This window comes from Ricinus communis, chromosome 6, assembly GCF_019578655.1.
Source record: "Ricinus communis isolate WT05 ecotype wild-type chromosome 6, ASM1957865v1, whole genome shotgun sequence".
Classification (NCBI taxonomy): Eukaryota; Viridiplantae; Streptophyta; class Magnoliopsida; order Malpighiales; family Euphorbiaceae; genus Ricinus; species Ricinus communis.
This window is the reverse complement of record NC_063261.1, coordinates 21,812,608-21,839,416: the sequence shown is the minus strand read 5'-3', so window position 1 is coordinate 21,839,416 and position 26,809 is coordinate 21,812,608. Positions and strand designations below refer to the sequence as shown.

Sequence of the window (26,809 nt, the reverse complement as noted above, 5' to 3'; positions counted from 1 at the left end):
CACATATTATGTCTATTCACACAAGAAAAACGTGGACATATGATGAGGATGGTGATGAAACCAGTTCTTAAATTGCTAAAGCACACATGCATACATGTAAGAGAATCCATGTTTGGTCTGTCCATCCAATTGAAAAGAAGATACAATGTCAAAACGAGGTACAAGATTAATTTATATGTATAGATGAATTACTTTGACCCGTCATGATCATGCACGAATGGGTATAAACACAATAAAGTACCAATAAAGAGAACTGTAAACTTTCTGTGATTACCTATCCATAGCTCTATAGATCACATGATTATAGCTAACCTAGTGGTGTGTTTCTGCGAAAATCAGGCTGATTAATGGATCCAAGCAAAAAGATATCGGTATTGAATCATCATAGGTTCCACCACTTGCGTTTTTCCATTTGTTTGGCAAGTTCGCTTGCCATTGATGCAAAGTTTTCAGCCCCACTTTGCAGCTCCTCGGTTCGCTGGCTTAGCCTCTGCAAAAAAGAAACAGAAAGAGGTTAGTGAAAATTCAATAGCTCATTACTCAAAATTTACAAGATGTTAATCAACAGCATGATGATGGCTGTGGTGCTGGTGCCGTTGATTTAGCATCCTTTTCCATGGATGTTCACAAGCTTGCTCCTCTTAGATTATAGTACCAAGTGTCTTAGATTTGCGTGTTAAAATCATTTCTATTTGAGTTCTTCAAATGTTACAAATAGAAGAAACTGAACTTCAGCATATACTTTTAAGCTATCTAATCTTTCAAAAACTAGATTAATTCTATAAACAAATAAACATGCACTTTATTCCCGCATTCTACCTCATGCAACTGGATAATTGTTATTTCTAACACTAGTTAATTTAACAAGGACCTAATGTGGTCGATATAATCCACTAGGTTAGGCTACAACCATTATTACATGATTCTCATAGGTGAGAGCCCAATCAATCATGTCAAAGGTTTCATTTAGAAGGTATTTAGATTGTCAATTCAAGAATTTCGAGTAAAGTAAATTGCTGAAAAATGTCTAGCTATTTATCAACAGTAAAATCTAAAAGCCAGTCTTAAGGTCGACAGAATTTCTATACGAAACAATTGTCTTAAAGACCACAAGATTCTATATGAAACAAATTACAAATATATCAAAGGAAACCACAAGAAACCCGACCTCAAGTTTTTCACCACGTTCTGCAAGTTTGTCCCTGGCCTGTGCAGCAGCAGCAGCAGGATCCTGTAACAAGTGATCCCCTTGTCAGAAAAATATAAGCCACAATATTAATACTAATAATTATTTGCACTTTACCTCCTTCCTATACTTGGCCTTAATTTCTTCAGCTGTTCTAAGTCTTGGCTTTGAATCAATAGTTGATCCCTCAAATAATCTTTCTTTTTCAGCTCCTTTATCTGTAAGATAGCAAGAAGATTGTTTAAGCTCAAACACATTCACAGTTCAAAAATATATTGGATTAATGATATGGGTTAAACCTTTTTTATCTTTCTTATTCGTCAATGATGAAGATGAGACAACAAGAGGTTCATCAATAACAATGTCATCTGCAGCAAATAGCAATAGGTAAGAAAAGAAATAACAGGGATGGAACTAGAGGAAGATGTTCAGAGCAGGAGATAAAGAACCTATGTTCAGCTCCAAAACTTTTTGCTTATCTGAGATGTCCAGGGAAGGCTTTAAAAACGGGGGATTAGAAAATATGCTCTCTAAATGAGCCAAGTTATTATCACAAACTTCAGAAATATCCATGCCATGCTCTAGCTTACCCACTTGCAGGCCCTTGATGAAACCACCTAAAATACCAGAAGGACCAACCTGTTGCCACAAAATTAATGAAAAATCCCAGAATTTCTCATGAAAAGAAAGATGGGGAGCTGATAGCCCAAAACATAAACCTCAACCTGTTCCTTCTGACTGGGAGATGAACTCATAGCACCATCAGCAGCAGCTGCAAGGACTTTGTCGTGAAGGCAAGGCAATGATTTTGGAATCCTAAAATTATCAAAGGATTCTCTTAGAAAACAACTTTTTATCTTTGCAATCAGAGTTCCAGGCAATTGGCCAAATGGCAACATGACAAATACACTGGATAAATGCAGAGGGAGAAAGAGAAGGCAGAGACCTGAAGTTATTCCCGCAGGTCAAAAGAGAAACAAAAGCAAATTCACACGCATTTACCTACAATACAAAATGTTAGCAATCAGGTCATTTACAATCATGCCAAAATATAATAAGAAAATAGATGATGCTTAGATGCATATTGACATACTAATTACAGTAAACCTAACAATTATGTTGGACAACTAAGGATGTCTACTCTGATAAAAAAAAAAAAAAAAAAACTAAGGATGTCTACTGCTGTAATCTAGGTAAGCAAGTTTAGAGCAGTACAATCACCAAGGTAAAGATGTCAAATAAGCACTCGATGCAAGTGTACAGCACCAATTTGTACTAGAAGCAAATTCTAGTAACACCAAAAATCTAAAAGCAAGGATATGAAACAATACTGTAATATCAATACTTGAACATGCTATGAAGGCCAGAGAGAATTTAAATGTCGTCTTAGAAATTTGTCTTGCGACATGATTAAACACGCATAGCTTTTTCTACTACACCATCCTACCTATTTGTCAAGAGACGTTTCAGTTACTTTGAACCTTCCATGTAGTTTATCATTCAGTCATTTAAGTTCAAGTTTTATTATTAGTTATAGCAATAGCACCAGGAGACTGCAATCTGCATGATCACCAACAACAGTTTTTCTATTCCCTTTTAGCATTATCCAGCTCAGCTCGTTCTCACTGACTAAATACCTGTAACCAATTTTTATGAATGCTAGTTTAAAACAAGTGTGTAGAGAAGGAAATAGTCACTATACATCTGTTTATAAATCAATCACTCCATATTGTCTGTAGTGTGCATTCCTGTTGATCCTTGAATGCAGGACCAGTCGAATCTTAATTACTCTTAGAAACAGCAGAAGTTTTGGTCACTGTATTTTCTTATAACCTAGCTGCCGTGTAGGAATGTTTTAAGTACAAAGCCTAATTCAGTTTTCATTTTTTCTTAATCCAAAGGTAGCAACCATGGCCCCAACTGCCACTCACCACCTTCCTACACCCAGCCCATTTTTGAGCAAGGATGAAGGCGAAAATCAGTTTGTAGCAGTGCAGCAACCAGGAGACTACTAGTGAGCAACATGACAACATCAGCACTGAGGGTGAGCATTCAGTCTAGGCCTATTGAATAAACCGAAAATTTAATAGTATGAACTGACCTAATAGAATAAGCCGACTTTTGTATAAACCAAATATGAAGCCAAATTGAAAAACCAAACTAAGTGAACCAAATTACATAAGGTCTAATGTAAGAAAATAAATTTTATAATATTATAAAGTATTTTTTAATTTTTAAATAAGAAATCTCAGTTAATTTGGTTAAACAAATTTTTTTTTTAACTTAATAACCGAACTGTTCAGTTCAGGTTTTTCACAATTTTGCTCACCCCTAATCAGTTCCAAGCTTATATGAGATGCATCAAGTTAACAGGTTTTCCATGTGGTTTCAAGACTAAACACTTCATTAACTAGCTTCGGTTGGGTTTTTTCAGAATTCTGCTCACCCCCAGTCAGCACCAAGCCTACATGAGATGCATCAACAGATTTTCTACATGGATTTCAAGACCAAACACTTCATTCTGTACCTAATACAGAAAGGAAAGACATTTCCAATAGCCAATAAATCTAAAATCTAAAATTGAGAGATAATTTAGAGATCACATCTGAATAAGGTGCAGCATATTGAAGTATCTCAGGCATATCAAATAAGTAGTCAATTAAGTTGTGCACAGTAGCATTCTAATTTATACAGTTTAAATATTGATCTTGAAAATTTTTTTCTGAAAAAAAAATAAAATAAAGAGAATTATAAGCTCCATGATTCATGAAGACAATTCAGACGATAGTAGAACAGACCTCCTGGTCCTGGTGGTATAAACAGCACTCTAACTAAATAACTGACCTATCTCTAAGATGGAAGAGAAAAGGACAAACCAGCATAAACTCTGCAGTATCAGATGAGCATACAGTTTTCTCCATGTTAGTTTTAAAGTTCCACCTCAAAATTGACATTAAAGAGCTTTCTCCCACCACTTCAAGATCTGACAAAGACCTATAACACATAAATTTACTTTTATTGAGAACTGAATACTTGAGATCAATGTACTAGCAGTAAAACGCACAAAGTAAATCAATTTCCACTAATGGTGCCAACATAAGCAAAAGTTTTAAATGAATGCTTTACCTTATTTCAATCACTCCAGTCTGATATAGGACAATAAGCCCACACTCTTTATCATCTTTCTTGAAAGTTGTAGTCCAACAGCATGTATTCAAAAGGTTCACCTTCCGAATAGGATTAATATCACCCTAAAATAAGAAAGTCTCATTTGCTGGAAATAGGAGAGAAGAAAATGCTCAAACTGAAAATGGATAAAATAAAAGGCACCTCATTCAGAGATTTCAAAGAGTATAACTGTAATTCATCCTCAAAACAGAGCAGAAGATAAAAATTCTCTATTCTTTGCCTGTAATAGGAAGTTTCGCTAGAGGTTTCATGATCAACTTTAAGTGCACAGTGAATGAGACCTTGATCAGGTTCACTATTAGTTTCACTGTTCTGAGTGGAGTTGCGTGAATGTTTTTCACTGGACATATCAGAGACTAAATTGCCACCCTCTGCACAGAGACAGTTTCTCAGAAATCCATACAACTTAAAGACAGCAAAGCAAATCTCTTCTCAACCTGGTGAATATACTTGCCTATGATATGCATAGAAATTACATTTGATTCCTTTTCAGATAGTACTGATTGAGAGCTGATTATGCTACCAGAGTTGTCATCTACAACAACAACATGTGCATCTTTTGTCACAATGATCAATTCTGACTTTCCAGGATCTGACTTGATTTTGGACTCGATAAACTCTGGATTACTTATTGAGCTAAGAGTATCTGAAAATGATTTTACAGCCAGAGACTTGACAGGTGACTCTGAGTTGGAGACACTGTTGGTAAGATATAACACCGAAAACGTGATTATATCAAGCATTGCTACCTGAAATATCAAATTAAATGTCAATTCTCGAAACTTGTTTTCTTTAAGAAAAATGGCTTGCCAGATGATAATTCAGGTAAGAAAAATGAGATGGGGGGAAGAATACACAGATTATTCCTACCTTGCCACAATGAAATCCTACGGCAAGTCTGGAACCATAGTTCGCAAATTGTAAATTGCAAATCGGAGAATTGAAGAATGAAAAGACAGCTACACATTGAGGTCCATCCCCTTGTTGCAAAGTGTGGACTGCACAGTCAATAAAATGTAACTAAGAATAGCAAAATCAAAACTGTCATCCACCAGTAAATGTTTTATGGGAGACCATCAACTAGCTTTAATCTATAATTACATTAGCAAGAACTTGGATAGTACAAGTAACCTAACATGATTAGAAAATAAATCACTATTAATTTGTATACTACTAAGCACTGGTAAGGAAAATACCAACTATGCTCAACCCCATTGTTGAACTGAACTGCCATTCCATTATGAGATTTTAACAATAAACTGTAAGTTTTCTAGAAGATCAGCTTCTAGTTCAGAAACAAAAAGAAAAATTGAATAACAAAATATAACATTATACACGCTATTCAATATGCTGAAAGAAACCACCAGAATTTTTTCTTAAACTCAAATTTCCAGGTTTGAACTTAGTTTAAATTAAAATAAATTAAATCGTAGCAACCTGGTACATGAACCAGGAAAGTACTCTAATTGAATGGTAGTATTTAACAATTTAGATCTGTCAAGAATAGTAAACTTCAACTTCTCAAATATGTAAGAGTTATCCTCAACCATGTTCACAAAATGAAATTCAGGAATAAAGACTTACATAACATCCAAAAGAAATTCAAACAGACATGGACAGAGGTAAAAGTACTAATAAAGCAATACCTTCTTTTCCAGTTTCTTTGACCAAGTGCAAACTCATTTCATTTGTACTCCCAATTAGTTTATATAGATGAACCTGCATACTCTCAAACAGAAAAGAATCATCAAGACAGCTTCAAATCTTAACAACATTCAAACGAGGCACCCATAGAACCATTCAACTCTTACCATACCAAGTTCATTGCCAACAGCTAAACTTAAAGTGAACGAGCAAAATTCCAATGCAGATATTGATGCACTTGTACCTGCAATCTCGATACCTTTCACCTGACCATCAGAAAAATTGTTTCCTTTTTAAAAGTTTTCAATGCAAAACTGATAGAATACCTAAGATTTCAAGAATTGGAAGTTATAAAACTGCGAGAAGGTACTAGCCTCAGGTCCTAAAACATAAAGAAGTGCAAACGTTGGATTTGTGGCATCCCATATTCTAACAGATCCATCTTGGTAACCTGCTATATATACTCTCTCAACCTGATAATTTTCAGCATCATGAGGTTGGCTAGGAACCCCACCAGTCAAAGGCCAATTCATGCTTCTTCGTGCATGTGCTGCCTGGAGTTTTGCAGCAGATACTGTCTAATAGAAATGTCAAATAACAAAAGGAGGACCAAGTAAATAACCTTATTAAACATGTGGTAATAGAAAAGAAAAGGATTTTTCTTGAAACATGTTTGCTTCTAGTTTTTGAAGCAAAATTTACAGTCACACAAGCCACCTAAGACCCAATTTAATTGTTGGTAAAGTTCTGCATGGAAATGATTTTTGGGAAGGTGAAGTACAGGAAAGAAAAGATGGGAAATTGAATAATTAGCTTGCTGGAAAAGTTCATCTGAAAAGAACATTATGGTTTCTTCCCTTTGAAAATGCAACTTGAGACTTCAGGAAAATGAAAAATAATAATTATAATTCTTATTTTCTTCCACAGGTTATAACATTGCAACCAAGGATTGAGCCCGGGAGACCTCTATGGCTCTATCGTGCAATGAGTGCCTACAGCCCTCATAGTGCAGTGCAGAATGGACATATCTTTCAGGAATGTAATTAGGTGTAGTTACATTTGTTATCTTGACAGGAAAAGATAAAATATTAAGGAAAAAACTATCTTATTTTTCTTTTCCTGTTAACCAAATGGAAACCCATACTAGTTGATTGACAATAAAACTCATATTCAGACATGGATTCTATTCATGTTATGTCCCAAGTGCATGTTAACTACATCATACCTTAGAAAAAGCCTTTGAGAACTTCCCATCTCTATATACCAAACCCAGCTTTCCCACAGTCATGTATGGTTCAACAATTGGTATGACCATAGGATACTGCATAGAAGGAACATAATTTTGTTCCTGTTGCTGGGATGACAAGGAAGCAAAGGAAGCATCATTATAAAAATGTAGCTGTCCAGGGTTTGTCAATATTAAAGTGCCTTTATTTTTGCTCACACCATCACTTTGTAATAAAACAATATCAGAAAAAGTGCCATTGAGGGTAAGGTCTACACGTCCAATGCACTTAACATTTTCTATCCCAGCAGACCAATCAATGCTCAAAATCTGCAAAAGACAGGGATCTGTTAGTGGAAAAAGCACACCATCAATTGCTGAAGATGTTTAAAAGTAAAACGACTGCATATTTTTTTCTTCTGAATTTAGCAATTACATTTATGTGAAATGTATCTTGCAACAACAGAAGATAAGAACATTTGTCTCTGGTATTGAACTATATTGTAAACATAGTAACACTTTGGCATATTAGCATAGTCCATGAAATCTTCTTTATCTTCTATTTGAAAGATCTTTTATCATGTTCATCACTATCATTCCCTTTATCTCAGCTACAACTTCAGATATAATTGTTATTCTCTGCAATTTGATCTTTTCCCTATGGAGTTATATCCTTCATCATTAGTCCAAGGATCATTTTAAGATTTTGCTAGCCACAAGATATTGACACAAGGCACTTACAAGGGTATTTATTAATTGTCACTAGAAAATATGGTTTAACAAAATTGTAAGAACTTAATCGGAGTTGGAAAGGCTACCGTTAGGACTTCTTCAGACCCAATTGCATCTCCACCATAAACAAAGAGTCGACCCTGGCAACCATTCTGTGAACTGTCTGCAGACCAATGCAAAACAATCACCGGGAGTCTTCTGTCCGCAGAGGATAATTGCAGCTTAACAACATCATTTGATGATTTTTCAGACTTGGCATAAGCAGCAGTTGATAGGTTCCAGAACATTATATCTCCATCAACATAACCAAGAGCAAGAACTGATCCATTTCTAGATGCCCAACAGAGAGCACTTATTTCTTTGTCCGCATGTTCATATAATGATATATCATCAGTAAGCTCATGTCCCACGCCTTTATGAAAGCCAGCCACTGTTTTGCTCTTCAATTGAAGATCTTTATTGCCTTTAGTTAGAATGACTTTATCTTCAGAAACATCCCAGAGAATAATCAATCCATCATCATATGCAATCAACAGTCTGTGAAAGCATAAATTCTTTAAAATGCAATAAGAACATAAATCGACATGTGCACCATTTATTTAAGTTAATTCATTACTAAATATATAGAATGGAATTTATATGTTTTGGAACATGCAAAAGGCATCCTACAACCATCTAGAGAGATACATAAACGTACATATTCTCAGGGTTGCCCGTGTTTGTGTATTCTGGAATTAAACTCACAGAAATGCCCCCCAGTTCTTTCTATCATACTATCGAATCTCATTGCAACTAATATAGTAATAATAAGTGTATTCTGGAATTAAACTCACAGAAATGCCCCCCAGTAAAATTTTTGCTAAAAGAACAGCACTATTATGGGTCCACATTTCAATTTACATGTTGGCTTAGAGGGCATAATATAGTCCACATGTCCCTTGGTGCAGACATTTATAATCTGGGAAGATGACTACGTTAAATGGTATAGATTAAGAATAGTAATCACCCAATAGTATCAAAATGCAAAATAATATGTTCATAGGGGGAGAAAGAATTCAAGAAAAAGGTTGTCTTGCCTATTTCCTTGAGATGCAGGTTGAGGGAGAAGTCCAACAACAGAGTGATGATTAGGTGAGGACAGCCCGGATGCCTCTGTGGAAATAAGAAAAAGTTTAGCAAATAATCAACTTGCAGCCGCATAGAATAAACAGGTCATAAACAGTGTAAGCACAAGCACACACTGAGGTGACCATAAACTAAGGCAAATTTAATACCTCTGCCTCATTGCACCATGCACATCATAACCAATTTTTTTTTCAATCTTAAAATGACATTAGCTCTCATAATGAGAAAGAAAACTGATGCTTAACGAAAGATGAAGCATAAGTGGGGAAACAATTGAATGAACGGTCACAGAATTAAGGCTTTACCAGCTATTGCATCTGTTGGAACATAATATGGAAGCTGTATCAGTTTTACTTCCTCGGCATCATATTTTAACACAGACACCATTCCATATTCATCCCCAACATACCTAAGGAGACAGAATGGTGAAATGATTAATTGAATCATATTAAGATTTTAAAATACCACGTGCAATTGCAGCCAATATGGTAAATACATGAATGCAGCAAAATATTACTATTTCCAGGTATAATACATGTAATTTGAGCCATAAATGACAGAAAATGCAGTTATGCAGGATTCCCATCGTAAAGTGGAAGCTAGTCTCCTTTGCTCCAAATCCCACACCTGCCAACATCAATAACCTTCTAGTGAACTAACTGTATACACTAATATGGATAAAGAAAAGCATAAAAAGGCCAAAAATAATGATAATTACTCACATGCTAAAGAAATGAGACCAGGCTGCAAATAACAGCTAATAGTAAAAAAAATAAAAGTTTCCCAACAAGGTGCAGAAAAATGATACCTGAATCTCATTTTCAGCTGTGATACTGGCTAGAAAACCCTGATTTTGTAGGAACTGTAAAAACAAATAAAAAAAGAAAACGAGGCTCAATATATTAATTAGATATTTCCCAAATTAAGAAGCACATGATGACAACCAACTAGCAGGAATTAACCATATTATATTGTTTCAGGCTTTGGATTTTGAAGCCACTTTCCAATGTTAACTTCAAGCAATGTGAAGAATCACAAATAATACAACAATACATGCAAATTCGTGGAATTATGGGAAAGGAACAGCGGAAAATTTGGCAAGGTAGGGGGAAAAGAAAAGGAAGAAGAAACAGCTTGCGTGCATTGTCTTAAAGGTGGATTTGATTTTAGCTTCAAATAGAACAATCAAATTTGCTTTTAAAAATTAAATTATAGTGACCTCTAATCAACATTGTTAAGGTAGTCTTTTTCTCAATAGCAATATCAAATATGATCTAATCAATTATTCTTTGCATCTGAAGTCACGAACCTCCAAGTTCTTAAAAGGCAATTGCCTAGGAGAAACAAGAAGCCCTTCAATGTTATCACCGCCAATCACTTTTATCCTACCATCCCTGATTCCAAAATAGATGAGAGAATTAAAAAATAAGAATTACAAATCACAAACACACACTAATTCAAAGAAAAAAAAACAGAGACACATACTCTAGCTAACTCCATGACGCTACAAGTAACTTATAATCTTATGTTAAATTCTCATGAATATATACTTAAATGAAAATTAATAGCTAATTAGCTTAATTACAAACTCGTCAAATAATTAAAAATAATAACATTGTGAACTCAATAGCTCAGTAACTTCAATAGAAACTTGTCAAATAATAATGACAACTAAATTAGAAACATGATTCATTTAGAAACTAACTTAATTATACGCTTATCAAATAAACATAACAATAATATAATACTTAAAGAATAATCAGAAAACAAGAATGGCTCACAAAGTTCCAATAGCCAATAGGCTTTGAATCGGATCAAAAGCCAAAACTGAAGCAGTAGAAGGAATTCCATAGTGAACAGCCACCGCTGGATTTATATCTTCACCTCTCAATTTCCCTCTTCCCAAATTATCCTCCATAGCCTTAAAATCAACAATAACAATAGAAAAAATATCTTCATCAATAATCTCTCTAAACTGTTATTATATCAGCTAGCTTTATTTTTCATTTAAAAAGGAGGAGTAAATGAAGATTCATTGTTTGTTTTTTAATGAATTGCATTGAAATTATCTCAGAAATTAACAACTGACACCTCAGGTAGTGGTGGCGGTGGCGGCGGTTGCTGAGCGGTATTCTTGTGAAAGAGCTTGGCTAGCATGGTAAATTGTGTAGGTGGTCCTTGCTTCTGCTTCTCTTTGTTTGGGATTGACTTGTTATTTCATTCAATTGAAGTTGATCATCATCAAGAGATTTTGTTTTTCTTCTTTTTTTTTTGGTTCTAGTGAAATGATCAACGGTGATGCGAAGCTGATGACTGGTTGTTTCTGTTAGTTGTTAAAGGAGGGAGGAATACAGGGGCCCAAAGAACTAAAGTGGGACCGGGTCTTACCATGCGTTATTTTCTCATTATCCATTTTGCCCCTGTAGCTGTTTTTCTTTAATCTATATTAACTTATAGTTAATAAATTTCAACTTAAAATATTTTAATTTCCATAAATAAAATAACGAGTTCAACAACAAAGAGAGAAAGAGAGAGATCAGTAATATTAACTTCTTTTAGGTGTAAGAGCGAATAGTTGAACGACCCTAAGTTCGTCGTCAAAGTTTGAGTTTAATTATTGTTGAAAGTTTTCTTAAAATTTCAAATTTAAATCGTCCAACTATTCCGATTTATAAGGAAACTATTTTCTATTATATAGATCATTTTATCATATATATATATATATAATTAATAATTGTAATTTCAGTTTTTTTTTTTAAAGAATGAGATAATTAATAATTACAACTTTAAATTTTTCTTTTAGAAAAATGAGATTATGGGTGAATTGTGTTAAACTTTGATACAAACGTAATACAAAATTAATATTTATTTGAAAGATTTCTAATTTAAATTTTAAAAATTGATATGAATTTTTAATTTCTGTCATTTTCTCAAAGAATAAAGCTTAAAGGGTTAGATATAATCTTTATCACTTTTCTTTTCTTTTTCTTATTTTTCTTTTTAAATTAAAGCTCCTCACAAATCATTCTTTTTACTTTCGAAAAAAAAAATGTAAGGAAAGACTGTTTTTCATCATATTATTGTTATTTTATTATCAATATATAATGTAAGGTAAGTCTTTTAGTGAAATAAATTCTTAAACGATATTCTACTCATGTTAAATAATTGTTAAAATACATAAGCTATAAATAAAATATTGGCAAATGTTGGGCTAAAAAATTTAACCTCTTTGATTTTAAGAAAATAAAATAAAAAATTACTAAAAATATAACCAAGTTGAGCTAAATTGAATTAAAATATTATTGAATTTATATTCAAATTCAACTAACTTATACTCAATTGAGTTTGAATTATTAAATTAAATCTGATTTTTTAATATATTTAAAGTCAACTCGTCTTAATTTGATTAGCATATAAAAATACAATTCAACTTATGAATTAATCAAGTTAATTATTATAGAATTTAAACTTAGATTGTTGAGCTACTAAATAGCTCGAGTTTAAATTTAACTTATGCAGGTACTTACTTCATTAATAATTCATTTAATGTAAAAAATGATTTAAATTCATGATTTGTCATTTTTAAAAGTAAATATTTTTATCATTTGAGTTTGAACCATTTTAATAATATTAAATTAATACTAATAGACTTCCATATTTTTAGTACTTTAATCTTACCATCCAACCCTTTCAACTTCATTAAATTATGCCATAAATTGAATAAAAAAAATAAAAGCTACCCTAACATTAAGACCCCTTTTATAATTTAACAGGCTCTCTATTTCTCCCTCTCCTTTTACAACAAGCAATTTATATGATTAAAACAGTCTGATTAGATTAGTCATCTGTAGTGTTATACTATATGCTATTGTTAATTAGAATTCAAATGATTTTATTATGCAGTTATTAAGAAATTTGAAAATATACGGAGCATTATTTATGGATAATACCCAAAGAAAATAATTATTTAAAAAATAAAAGCATGTCTTTTGTCATTTCATATTCTATTCAAAGATGCTATCAATTTGGTGATGAAAATATTATAATTTTTCAAACTCCGCCAATCACGTTGCTAATTAATTTGCATATACTTAATGTAATTTCATTTTCGATGCATTTTTTTGAATTTGAATAAAATTAATTAAATATCAATACTTATAATTATAAAAAAAAAGAAGAATTTGATTACATTTTGTCGCATAATTTATTATTGATTATATGTTTCGAATAAAATAATAATATATTAAAAGATTAGTGTTGCCCATGACTCGTTGTCTCCTCTTTTCGAAAGCTTAGCAAGATTATATCATTCCTCACATTATTATATAATTAATTTCGGTAATACACAGATCCTTAATTATATAATTTGCTAATATTTACGAGCATTACCATATATATATTATAAATATATTGCCTCGATAAGAGACACCAAATTAAAATTTAAAAAAAGAAAAAGGAAAAAGAAAAAGAGGCAGCATCCTTTTCTTGTAAGCCCGAACCTGGTCCTACCAGCAGAGGCACACTGCTTTCCATACAACAAGCCAACAGTTTGCCACTGCTTAGCATTAACAATCGCTGCTCCTACCTGCTCCAACCGTTATGTAAATATTATTTTTAGAACAAGATTTTTAACCTAATTTTAATGTGACAAGCGGATTAATCTTTGAATTATTTTTAAGCATAATTAGATTTTTAAATTGTTAAGAATTTATAGTTTAAGCTTCTTAATAATGGGACACTAATTAAAAAAAAAAACTGCTTATTTCAGATTCTGATTAATTGGTCTTTTCACCGACTAAATAAAGTTAAATATATGAAAATTAATTTTTATTGTATTTTATTTTTTTACTATTAATAAATATTTAAAAGAAAAACTATTTACGACAGAAAAATATAAAATTCTTATATATATAGTTTTCACGAACAAAAATCAATTGCCAAGTCACCACTATCGATATTAATGCTGTTAAATTTTAAGAAAATGAAAAAAATAGGAAAAGGAATTGGAGAATTACCAAATATGATTAGAAACCATGATATAATCAACAAATAAGAGTGCTATGGAGACACATTTTGCTAATGAACTTGTATACATGTGAATGTCTTATTCTTAAGAGATAAAATATTGACTGACTTGTAAGATACAAGTGGCATTTAATTATGCATACGATCTAGAATTTGTAATTTGACTTATTAACTTATTAGAAATAATCATCTTCATATCCATAGATTTAACTCCAATATGTATATATATGTATATATTCATTTAAATAATATTTTAAATCCAAACATTATCTTTCAATATTTATGATTGTTGAAAAGGAAAATTTATTCACTAATTTTTAAATGTGATAATTATGAATAGCGATATGCTGCGACTTGTATATTTTCTTTTTCTATTTAAATAAAAATCATGTATTATCTATGTATTTTTTTATTAATTCGTTATCATGCATAAATATGAAATTTAAATTTAATGTATATTAAGAAATTATTTTATATGATAATGATCAAAATAATTCGATAAAACCCATTTAGACTAACAATTATACTTATCATGAGTAATTACAAATAGGAACAAACAAACTCACATTCACCACGAACTAAAATTGTGCCCAACATGGAGGACTAGTTTAATAAAAACTCATTTGATTTTATTTAATAATTGTTTTAAGCTAAAATTAAATAAATCTGGATTCATAAACCAATTTGTTACATAAACTCATAAATTATAAAAATTAATATTTGATGTTTGAATATAATATTTATATATTTTTACTTATAATAGTTTAATGGATAAAGTTATAAATGCGTTATAATTGTTGTAATGAATAATTTACCTTTTGAACATATGAATTGAGTAATTAACTCTTAATTTATCATATTATTAAACTCATTTAAATTAAATATTAAGTTAATTTTTTTATTAATGGATAATAAACCGGTCAAGCCAAATCTCGGCTTCAACTCGGTTGGTCTGCACCCGCACGCAGGGCTACTTTACATATATACTGCACAGCACAGAGCTATTATTACTCTTAACTGTCTCTTTTGCTTTCATATTCTCATGGCTTCCTCAACTCACAATCAACGCCACCACCATCTGCCACCAAACGTTTACTCCTCCACCACCTCAGCTCCACCGCCAACACCATCATCTCAACTAAATACCCACCACCACCTAACCTCCTCTTCCGCCACTATAGACGCCCTCACTCATCTCCTCCACCGTCTACCTCCCAACCTCTCTCTTCCTACTCGCCGCGGCTCATCCTCCCTTTCCACCACTTCTCCTCCTCTAATCTCTCTATCTGATCAGACCTCCGCTGATCATCTCCTCTCTGCTTGTTCTCAACACGGTTTCTTTCAACTCCACAAACATAACATACCTTCTCATCTCGCCAACTCAGCTGAGGTAGAGTCACTCTCTCTTTTCAAACTCGCTAAAGATAAAAAAGAATCTTATTTTCCTAAAAACTGGCCGTTGGGTTTCAACGACGACGATGAGGAGGGAAACGGTGAGTCGTTTTGGCTGGATGGTGATTGTTCTGCCTCTACCGAGTTGCCAACCGAGTTGAGCTTATCTTCTCTACGTGAATTAACTCGGGGTTTAGAGAAACTGGGGTTAGAGGCAATGGAAATGCTTTCTAAAGCAGTTGGGTTTGAGAACCCGTTTAAAGCATATCCGACCCGTCTCTCTTCAATGATGTCAGTGCATGAAGGCTCATACGGGGATAAACCCGATCATATCTCGGGTGGGTTTTATCCATACGTTGTTGGGTTACAGTATGAAATTCGGAGCAGAAAGTATTGGTTGTTGGCGGATTCGGGTTGGGTTGCTGTTGTGCCTCAAGTGGACTCGGTTTTGGTTACTGTTGGGGATATTGCTCAAGTGAGTTTTATTTACTTTTTTGCTCTATTTCTATCACCTTTGCTTTTTAGTTTAAATGGTTAGCACATTTACTATACAAAAACGATTTTCATCACTTAAACCACAACTAATTGTATGTTTTAAGTCGGAGGAACCACTCGAACTTGCTGAAATTTAGATACGTATCTCAAATTGAGATATTATTAATTGATTATTGTTAATGATTTTGATCAAATTTAATTCTTTAATGAAAGATTATAACAAACTCAAGCTCAAAAGAAACAGCTAAAGCAAAAATAAAAAGTCCTAACTTAACACCTTCCAAATCATTGACATAATTATTTAATTATCTTAAATTGTGATCATTGAAGTTGTAAGAATAATAAACATAAAAGAGAAAATATATGAAATTGTAAGAGAAAATGAAAGAAGTTTAAAATATATCCTACCAAGAAAACTTATTTCCAAACTTGGGTTTGAGAAAAAATAGTGGCAAAAAACAAAAAAAAAGAAACTAACTATTGACAATCTCTTATTATTATTTTATGAATATTTGAAGCTATTATCTAAATGGATCCAACTGGATCCCACTTAAGCTAAAGGGGGATCAAAACCTGGCATATATAGCTCGAACTTTTGGGTTCCACCACCTTGAATGTCACAAAAGGACCCAAGTTTGAATTTTTGTGCCAATGATGTATGTTGCGTTGGCATAATCTATCTTTGGAAAAGTTTGGCCCGGCTGTCTAACCGGAGTAGGGGTTTTTCTTTGACTAAGCAATGTATAAACATCATATAATTTTAATCAAATATTATTTCATAATTAAAATTTAGCTGGTTTATTCATTTATTTGTTTTGTAAGTTTCTTTGAGGATGATGTGACATTAATAAAATAAATAAATATTAAATCAAATGACTAGAAGAATATGAAACACATGAAGGGTTTAAATATTTCATTTTTATGTTTTTCTTTTTATTGTTATTACTATTACTATTTTATTTTCCTTTGGATATTATTTTGTTTGGTTTGAAGGGGTGATGAATTTCATCATAAAATATAAACTCAGACTATTTGTTTTATATTATTAGAGGGTCAACCGGCTATATAATATGTAATGGAAATAATTATCTCTTTACATTCGCCATAAATATAAAAATAATATTTAGCGCAAAGAAAAAAAAAACTTGAATTTGAGGTCTCACACTTTGAAAGCAAATATTTTTCCTACTTGACTTAGATGTCAAATGTAAACTCGGCTCTAGCTCAAGTGGACACTCAGCTATTGACTTAGCATTTCAGCATTTGAAGCACGAAAAAGTTTAGAAAAAATTATAAAATATTTATATTTTATTTTTTATCAGATATCAATATTATTTTTATCTATACTGTGTTAAAATATTAAAAATATAGTTTAATTTTTTTTTTTTTCAAAAATACAGTTTTTGTTGTCAACTGAAAAACAAATAAAAAAGATTTGAAAAATAACCACTGTAAATTTGAAAAAAAAAAGTTAGAGAAATGGTATTTTTTGAAAAGAAAAGATTTTAGGATATTTTTAAAAGTTCCGAGAAGATTACCTCCGACTAGAGTGGGTCACGTGAAGCAGCCCAGCCTCATGCTTTGGTTCTAAGCTAATGGCCCAATAATTTAACGGTATTCCATTTTTAATTAGTCAGCTTTTGGATATCTTCATGTTTATCATTCTAATATGTAGTAGGAAAGCATTTAAGGTTGAGAGTTTGTTTTTGGCACGACCAAAATTAAATGTTATTCCCATCAAATGTAAGTTAACATCTATTTTTTAATGTGATTCAAATTGGATTAGTGTTCGGTTTGGTTCTGTTTGGCCTTACAGTGTTCTTTTACAAATTTGATTTGTCTGAAGTATTTTGGAAAAACCCTTGAAGTATTTTGAAAAGAACAAATAAATAAAAAGTGTAATCTGTGCATGGAATATCATTGATTTTCATCGTTGGCTAACTGCTATATGAACAAATTGATAGGTTTGGAGCAATGGGAAATTGAAGAGAGTAAGAGGAAGACCACTGCCATGTATGGGAGATGGGAAAGATTCAAGCTGCATAACAATGACATTACTTTTAACTCTTCCTACAGAAACTACCATATCTCCCCTGCTTCCTGAACTAGATACCCACAACAGTGCTGATGATGAAGTTAGAGAAGAAGAAGAAGAAGAAGAAGAAGAAGACGAAAAAGATGGAAAGAATGTTGTAAAGAAGGAAAAGAGAATGTTCAATTCATTTTCATTTGAGGACTATGCTTGGAGAGTTTACCATGAACCTTTCATCTTCAAGGACCCACTTGATAAATACCGCATATGTAGGTAGATTTTTACATCTGATCCATTTCTCAATTTTTTTGTTCTTTTATTTATGACTTTATTACTGTTGTATTCCATTTTAGTTTGTTTTGGTTGTTTGTTTCTTTCTTTCCCTTTGTCCATTTTGTTCAAACTGTTGAAGGGATATATTTTAATCTATGGTTTGTATTTTAAGTGAGATAACAGATGCCCAATCCTTTTGAGCCTGAAATTGGGTATAATACTATAGCCCATTTCTTAAGAATTTTTTATTTTATTTTTTTTGTTAACATGAGAAAATTATATACGAGTCATTTTGATTGATTTATTTTAATTTTAATTTATTTAAATAGTAAGTCAAAAATAACCTTGATGTATGCAAAATGTCTAAACTATTGTGCGACTCTATATATACATATTAACTATGAGTGTAATATTTCGTTATTTTTATGTGTCTATTTCGACTAATTCACTTTCTTTTTTTCTAAATAAATTTGACTAAATTTAACTATCGCAATTCTCATCCAAATAGCATAGTGATGAATATCACATCTTCAATATTGACTAAATTTAAGTTAATATATTAGTATATGTTATTAGCAAATAATTAAACATCCACCACTCAGTTGATTTATATGAGCTTTTGAATAAGCTTTTCATCCATAACGTAGCTCAAATCAAAAGCTACATATATCTACTTATAATTAGGGCTGATTTAGACTTACAAACTGTGTATTTCATAATTATCCATCTCCATCCAATACAACTTTTCATCCTGTTCTTGTTGTTGTTGTATGTCACATACTCACACATAGTGCTGCACCTATCGTTATGGGCGCCAAGTTATCTTCAAATAATTGATTCTGAAAAATTGGAGAAAGGGCAAAGAAACAATCAGAACATAGATTTTTTTTTCTTTAACATCTCCTTGAAGGAAACCCTTGGAGTGTGTATAGTTGCCTTACCTTGTAAAGAAAGCAATGTAGCAACCCAAAAAAAAATGGAAATAAAAATGATATCATGAAAGTGAGCAAAGTACAAAACACAGTAGTATCTGTAATGATAATGTTGCTATACTCATGGATATTGAAAAGGGTTTTTCTTAGCCTTTACTTTTCTCAAGCATAAAGTTACTAATGATATAGATATGGGTTTTTTGGTTTTTGGTTTTTGGCTTTTGGGTTTTAATTAATTGTTGAAAACAAAATTAACATCATTAATTAATGCAGAACCTTAATGATGCATCAAACTTCACATATTGGGTAGTTGTTGGAGACAAAGAAAGATCAAATCCTACTCGTCAAAATTAATTTAAGTGTAGAGGTTTTATAGTGTTTCACTATAATTTTTGTATATTTATGGAAATATCATAAATTCTTTTTTTTTTTTGCACCTACTTTGAACATTGACATTTGAAGTGATAATTAGGTAAGTTTTTGACGAGCCGACCTTCATTATTTTGATTGATATAGTCATACCATATAATTCAATTCTATATTGCTATAAGATTAATTGTTTAATTAACAAGTAAATGCCTCAAAATGAGGTAACAAGGTAAATTGTTAAGTACTCAAGTCAAGTTCCTTAATTACTTCTTCTTTCTTTGTTTGAAATATATGTAGTAATGGATACGGTCAAGTCCCAAAATTCCCCATAATAATATTTCTTTTTAAACTTATTAGAGCTCTAATCGTCCTAGGAAGTAATTTACTTTTCAATAATAGTGATACACACTTCCACTAAATTTGATGGATAATGACAAGAAAACCTAAACTTAAACTTGAAATTTTCTTAATTTTCATCTAATATAGAGCTAACTAGGTCGATTTATTTGTAGTAAATGCTCCATAGAGAACTTGCTATCTAATTTTTGAGTGTTTCAAGAAGAATAAAGCTTAGTAAATGAAATGATTTACATGGTTTAAACCAATTTAGTTGTGTTTTTCTGCTTAAATTATTAGCTCATGTCGTCCTTTTGTAATGATCATTTTTGGTTTGATTAGGTCAGGAATCTACTTAATTAATTTGTTAATTATATCCAAGGAGAATTTATGTTTACCTGTTCAGCTGCTTCTTCTCCAACTCTTTTGGCGTTTACCCCACATAAAAAGAACAGACATAATTATACTTGTGCAGCAAACAGACATGCAAATGGGGTATGAAGGACATGGAAACAAGAATTCTTGTTATTGTTTTTAAACAACAAAAATATTTCTTTTAGTTTAATTCATCATGGATTAACTTTTATGCACTGGATCAAATCCATTCCCTAATTTGATTGAAAAGTAATGTAGTTTAGGATCCAAAATTAGGTCCTGTAAGATAAACAGTCGGACAAAAATAAGAAATTGAGATGAAAAGAATTAGGGTTTTCCTTAAAAAAGCCAATGCATATAGGTAGTTGAGCGATTTTTGCCTAGGATAACCAATGCATATTGTTCCCAGGAATAGGGCTTCTGATTGGTGGTGTTAGTCTTTTTTGTAGGTTCATCCATGGTTGAATTAAATGAGGCATGGTGAGAGTGGTGCTGACACAGTACTCTGGAGCTAATTACTTCAGCTTTGAACTTACTTAAGACCACTTTTGTTCAATTATAGATACTTCTACTAGTGTTAAGAATTATAAAAAATTATTAGTTACACTCTATTTTTTTAAATTTTAAAAAATTAAAATTAATTTATCCGTCTTTGTTTTAACTCTAGCGTCATATATTACTTATTTCGTATGTGATTTTATCGACTATTACTACTGATTGAGTCGATAATTTAAAAATAAATAGTTCATAAATTTCATGATTAAATATATATTTTTTTTAATTTTAAATAATTTTATAGAGATATGTGTAACTTAGAATTTTTCTTTTTTTTTTTTTTTTTTTTTTGTGATGAATAGATGATCATAATTTAAAAGGGATTCTATTGAGCCATCATTCATGTAACCCCACCTTTATGTAAATTTACTTAACCTATCAAAACCACCAAAAAAAAAAAAAAAAAAACCTGGGGATTAAATTTATAGGGAACTTGATATTTTATGTGTCCATGTAAGACCCACTTTTGATAAACATACTTTAGATTGATTAACTATCATATACTCCTTTTCATATGCTATACTTTATAAATACTTACATTATTATAGCTAACAGGGGGTACTTAATTAAGTTTATCCCTAAAGTACCCTTTTTTTGTTTCTGTTGTGTACCAGAATCTAACAGAAAATAACATCTGCTCTACCATAATACTCCATGGCCATCATCAACCACCTCCTTTTTTGGCCTAACATTTTCTTGGACTAAGACCAACTCAGGCAATTAAAACTTTGAAATCACTCCTCTTGAAAATATAAATGTAGTAGTTATTAAAGGAAGAAGATTATATTATAATATAAATATATAAACTTGAAAAACATGAGAGAGACAACTCTCCCTCCACCAGAAGCCTAACCTGCAGTTTCTTGAAGAAAAAACCATCTCACCAAATCCCTTATTGAACTAACAATTCTTTTTTGTAAGTGATATCTCTTTCTCTCTCTTAATTGTCTCTTTCTTTATCTTTGCTCAATTGTTTCTCTATATTTTCCATGTCTCCACATTGTTTTCTCCCATCACCATTTGTAATTTTTCTATTCTCATGCAGCTATATAGAAGAAAAACACCTCTTCTCTCTTCAGTCTCAGTAGCCATGAAACATAATTACAAGAAAAACAACAATCTTTCTGTGTTTGTTGTTGTTTTTTCCGTCTTTCTTTTTGGTGTTTTCATGTACAATGAAGACGTTAAGTCCATCGCTGAATTCCCATTTTCCTGGCCTAAATCTCAAGAGATTGATCAAGAAAACACTTCAAACCAAGAAATCCCATTTCAAGAACCTATCAAGAATGATCATATGGATTCGAGAACTTCACTAGAGGAACCTCATATAGATGGCTCTCATCATGATGATCAAGAATCAACTACTACTCAAGAATATCATGAGCAGAAGATTGAATTGCCCGATGGCATTATGGAAGATGACGATGAAGATGTTGAATTACCACCAGAAGAGTGTGATCTTTTTACAGGACAATGGGTTTTTGACAATGAGACACGTCCTTTGTATAAAGAAGATGAATGCGAGTTCCTTACTGCTCAAGTGACTTGTCTTAGAAATGGCAGAAAAGATTCTTTGTTTCAGAATTGGAAATGGCAGCCTAGAGATTGTTCTCTGCCAAAGTAAGAACATATTTCATACATACAAACACATTCTTGAATAATTTATTCACTTGCTTTTTTCTTTTTGACATATCTGTATACTTTCTTGATTTGGGTTCTTGTTATCTTCTTTTGTGTTTAAAGATTCAAAGCGAGGCTATTGCTAAACAAGTTGAAGAACAAAAGGCTTATGTTTGTTGGAGATTCTTTGAATAGAAATCAATGGGAATCAATGATTTGTTTGGTTCAATCTGTAGTTCCTGCTGGTAGGAAGACATGGGAGAAGATAGGATCTCGTGCTATTTTCACAATTTTGGTACTCTTCTTTCACTCCTTAATTTCTCTATTGATGTATTGATAGGTCTAATGTCATTTTCCCTTGATTACCTTTCCTAATCTTTTTTAATTTATGGGACAAATTTTGCTCCAATTTTCAAGTATATTTCTCTTGATAATGAGTATCATTAAATGATCAAGAAATGTATTTAAGTTTCTTTGTCATTGCAACAAATAATGTTGTAGGTGAACTTTTTGTAAGCCAATTGGCTACCTAATATATACAAACTATTTGTGGGTGGCCATGCAGCAATAACTCAATTACATGCCTCTTTTCTTTTTCAAATTTTCTTATTATTGACATAGTATACATTAATATATATACATATGAATAATTTGTGGACTCCCTTTATTTGCATGAAAAAGAAAGATATATAATAGCAATAATAAATGAACATATATTTATAAGGAAGCAACAAAGCATAAAATGCAGATATGTGGACCTTCATTGCTTAAGAGAGCCCAAAGCATGATTTTTAATTTTTTTTTTTTAATGTAATTTTCTTGTAGGACTACAATGCAACAGTGGAGTTTTACTGGGCTCCATTTCTGGTGGAATCAAATTCTGATGATCCCAACATGCACAGCATCTTGAACCGTATAATCATGCCTGAATCAATCAACAAACATGGTGTCAATTGGAAAGATGTGGATTACCTCATCTTTAACACATATATATGGTGGATGAACACTTTCTCTATGAAAGTTCTGTAAGTCTTACTTTCTTAATTGATGCATATATATATGACCCTTTATTATATATTATTATTATTATAGTTAATCAGTTAATTTTAATATGTGATTAAATTCTTTTTTTTTTTTTTTGGATTGAACAGACGTGGGTCGTTTGATGAAGGGTCCACAGAATATGATGAGATCGAAAGGCCAGTAGCTTATCAGAGAGTTCTGAAAACATGGTCCGAGTGGGTAGATGAAAACATTGATCCTAATCGTACCACTGTCTTCTTTAGCAGCATGTCTCCTCTCCATATCAAGTAATGTTCATATCTTAATTTCTTACCATAAAGTTAATTAATTTTTTCTTCCTCATTTTGAGAGCACTACACCTTATTATTGGAAGAGCAATACATAAAAATCACTTCATTCATTTTTATTTTTAAATATAGAAAACATTTTAAATATGTATTTAATTGTTTAATAATGATACAATAGTACAAAACTTTTCATATTAGGTAACATTAGGTGATTTTTGGTGGTTGATACTTGATCTTATAGTGGGTCTAAGAACACTAAGCATGATTATGACATATTTGTTGATTAATTAATATTTGGTGGGTAACCCACTAATCACTTTATATCCCTTGCTCGATTCTTGATATGCATTTGGAAATGATTAATTTCTATTTTATTCCACATTAGGAGCTTGGATTGGAACAACCCAGATGGAATTAAATGTGCCAAGGAAACTACTCCAATTCTAAATACAACAAAGCGAGTGAATGTTGGCACAGACCGTAGGCTACTTGTTCTAGCACAAAATGTGACTAACTCCATGAAAATACCTGTCCATTTTATCAACATCACTGCCCTATCTGAATATAGAAAAGATGCACACACCTCTGTCTACACCATCCGCCAAGGCAAGATGCTAACACCTGAGCAGCAGGCTGATCCGGCTACATACGCAGATTGTATCCATTGGTGTCTTCCGGGGTTACCCGACACGTGGAACGAATTTATCTACACGCGTATTATATCTAGCTCGTGACCGCAAGAATATTTGCACGTGCGATCATTTTTTTTTCTTAATTTTTTATTTTTAAATGTGTTTATTTTCCCACAATTTTCATCTTTTTAGCTTGCTATAGTTTGAGATTTTAGGTTCCCTATCATCCACAAACAAAATTTTTGTTTTGGAACTTTATCCATTCAGCTCTTACTTGACGAAGGTGGGGGAACTTATTATTAGATGTGGGAATTTTCTTGCTAATTGAGGGCAAAAGAGATGCCTAATTAAAGCTAAAAAAAGAAAAGGAAAAGAAATGTACAAGTTGATTCACCTGTTTTAAATTGTATAATGCACATCTGGAAACAACATTAATAAAGTAAATATGAACTTGTATGTAATACATAATTGTCTAGTTTAAGCTTAATTTTTCATTTTCTAAAGAAAAGAAAAGCCTAATTTTCTATTTCTATCTTTGGCTATTAATTTCTTAGCTTTTTCTATTGTTTGCTTGTCTTTGTCATTTTGAGACTAGTTGCTACCCACTTTAATTGCTTGCATAATTAGTAAAGATTTATGATCTCATCTCTTAATGTGACTTTCAAGAATTAGTGCCATGTTAATAATCTCTTGCTACTACAATCAATAGCCTCATTTCTAAGACCAAGTTAAGAAAATGGCAATTGCTTTTAGTAAAAGTAGCATTGTTGTGGGCATTTTTCACATTCTAGATACTCTTTGCCTCAGAAAAGGAGAAGGCAAATATTGAATTGGATGCTTAGGGAGAGGTACAATGCTTCAGGATTCTCATCTTATATTCTTCAGTTTCCTAGCCCTAGCCACGTTTCATACAGAACACAAAATCAGCTGCTACAAACTACGGTTGGTATCAGTTTATGTTATATGGCTGACCTAATTAAGGATGTACCAAATATTCAGATTTGGCTTCTGATTGATCAGATAATTATTGTCGGGATTAAGATTTTGAATTCGAGATTTTGGATACTTTGAACTTAATTTATTTATTAATAAGCTGAGTTTACTAAATTTGAGTTATTATTCATTCATTTATTGTCTATAATGCTAGCCAACAAAGTGGTACAATGAGTCAATATATCTTATATTCATCTTTTTATTTTTGTCAAAAGCAAACTATTAATCTTGAAAATTAATATTTGAAAAGAATTATGGCCCACTTTCTGATTTCTTTTTTCCAATATTTAGATTATAAATAAATATACAGAAATCAAATATTATCAAGTGATAGGCTGTGTTTTAGTTCAGAAGTTCGGCTCTTAAGCCTTATTAACTTTACTAGCATTACGCCCATGCTTTGCATGTATATAATTAAGCTTTTTGAATAAATATTATATTATAAAGAATAAGTTATTATTATATTTACGATAGATTAATTTAAAACTTTAAAATCTAAAAAAAAACTATTAAAAAGACTATAGGTTACATGTATTTATCTAGTGTTTTAATTATAGGTTTACTTATGCTTTCTTTAGCTTTCATATTTTTAAATAAACTTGGAATTTGTTTATTGGAGAAAAATCATAATGGAGAAAACAAAAATAAATTTTGGCTTTATGTAGTCACTAATTTACTTTAGGTATCTAATTTTTCAGATTATATCAAGTATTATTTTATATTAAAGCATTTAATTTAATAACTTAATTTGATTAGCATATAAATTATTATGTTTAATTATCATTTAATATCATAAATTATTATATAAGGCACACTAAAAGTACATGTAATATTTTTAGACTTTTATATAATATGACTTTATTCAGAGAAATAATTAATCAATTTGTAAAGCCACCTTGATTCTTAAAGACACCCTTTTTGAAATTTCAAGAACCTAATCATTAATCAAAGAAAAAAAATTAATAAAAGCTAAACCATTCAACAGAATTCAAAAGGTAAAAGAATAGCACCTACTCCAACTCCAAGGAAGTGAATAATAGGATTGTAGCCAAGACAAAAGAAAAAAGATTTATATAATGTTATTTCTTTATTTGAATGCAACATTTATTTCTAAGTAATAAAACAATTAAAACAACTAAAATAAATATTTAGTTATTTGAAAAAAGACAATTTCTTGCTAGGGATCTTTTTCCATTTCATTTTTCAATGAACCAAACATGCCCTAAACATTAATTAACTGTCATTTCAAAAGTACATTGGCAACAGAAAACAAATTCTAAAAGGACAGTTTATGAGGCATTTATGATTTTTATAAGGCTATATTTTAATTGTATTTCTTCCATTTAATTTTGAGATTGGTATTATGATT

General features: G+C 31.5%; 3 protein-coding genes across 6 annotated transcripts; 2 read left to right on the top strand and 1 right to left on the bottom strand.

Moving 5' to 3' along the window:
• Nucleotides 1–97: 97 nt before the first annotated feature.
• LOC8265361 lies at nucleotides 98–11,518 on the bottom strand. Of its 3 annotated transcripts, XM_048375669.1 has the most exons (25): nucleotides 11,193–11,518; nucleotides 10,883–11,022; nucleotides 10,411–10,495; nucleotides 9,910–9,963; nucleotides 9,637–9,728; nucleotides 9,407–9,510; nucleotides 9,053–9,128; nucleotides 8,063–8,513; nucleotides 7,245–7,574; nucleotides 6,394–6,597; nucleotides 6,187–6,285; nucleotides 6,022–6,094; nucleotides 5,246–5,373; nucleotides 4,830–5,124; nucleotides 4,517–4,746; nucleotides 4,313–4,437; nucleotides 4,063–4,180; nucleotides 2,133–2,188; nucleotides 1,912–2,002; nucleotides 1,777–1,825; nucleotides 1,636–1,665; nucleotides 1,486–1,554; nucleotides 1,304–1,404; nucleotides 1,169–1,231; nucleotides 98–490 (listed from the first exon to the last, which is right to left on the bottom strand). In XM_048375669.1, the coding sequence occupies exons 1-25, from the start codon at nucleotides 11,256–11,258 to the stop codon at nucleotides 383–385; spliced, it is 3,237 nt and encodes a 1,078-aa protein (XP_048231626.1). In that variant the 5' UTR covers nucleotides 11,259–11,518; the 3' UTR covers nucleotides 98–382. The 3 variants fall into 3 exon arrangements, with proteins under 3 accessions (XP_048231626.1, XP_048231625.1, XP_048231627.1); XM_048375668.1 differs by having other exon boundaries at nucleotides 1,636–1,825; nucleotides 11,193–11,489; XM_048375670.1 differs by lacking the exons at nucleotides 9,910–9,963; nucleotides 10,411–10,495; nucleotides 10,883–11,022; nucleotides 11,193–11,518 and having other exon boundaries at nucleotides 1,636–1,825; nucleotides 9,619–9,728.
• Nucleotides 11,519–15,017: 3,499 nt separating this feature from the next.
• LOC8265362 (gibberellin 2-beta-dioxygenase 2) lies at nucleotides 15,018–18,622 on the top strand. The gene is made up of 2 exons (XM_002528255.4): nucleotides 15,018–15,993; nucleotides 17,978–18,622. Exons 1-2 carry the CDS (start codon nucleotides 15,031–15,033, stop codon nucleotides 18,320–18,322), a joined length of 1,308 nt encoding a protein of 435 aa, XP_002528301.3. The 5' UTR covers nucleotides 15,018–15,030; the 3' UTR covers nucleotides 18,323–18,622.
• A 3,073-nt stretch (nucleotides 18,623–21,695) lies between these two features.
• On the top strand, nucleotides 21,696–24,908 carry LOC8265363 (xylan O-acetyltransferase 1). Of its 2 annotated transcripts, XM_015724849.3 has the most exons (6): nucleotides 21,696–21,801; nucleotides 21,931–22,505; nucleotides 22,629–22,800; nucleotides 23,331–23,530; nucleotides 23,657–23,815; nucleotides 24,201–24,908. In XM_015724849.3, the coding sequence occupies exons 2-6, from the start codon at nucleotides 21,976–21,978 to the stop codon at nucleotides 24,547–24,549; spliced, it is 1,410 nt and encodes a 469-aa protein (XP_015580335.1). In that variant the 5' UTR covers nucleotides 21,696–21,801; nucleotides 21,931–21,975; the 3' UTR covers nucleotides 24,550–24,908. The 2 variants fall into 2 exon arrangements, with proteins under 2 accessions (XP_015580335.1, XP_002528302.2); XM_002528256.4 differs by lacking the exon at nucleotides 21,696–21,801 and having other exon boundaries at nucleotides 21,868–22,505.
• The last annotated feature ends 1,901 nt before the right edge of the window (nucleotides 24,909–26,809 follow it).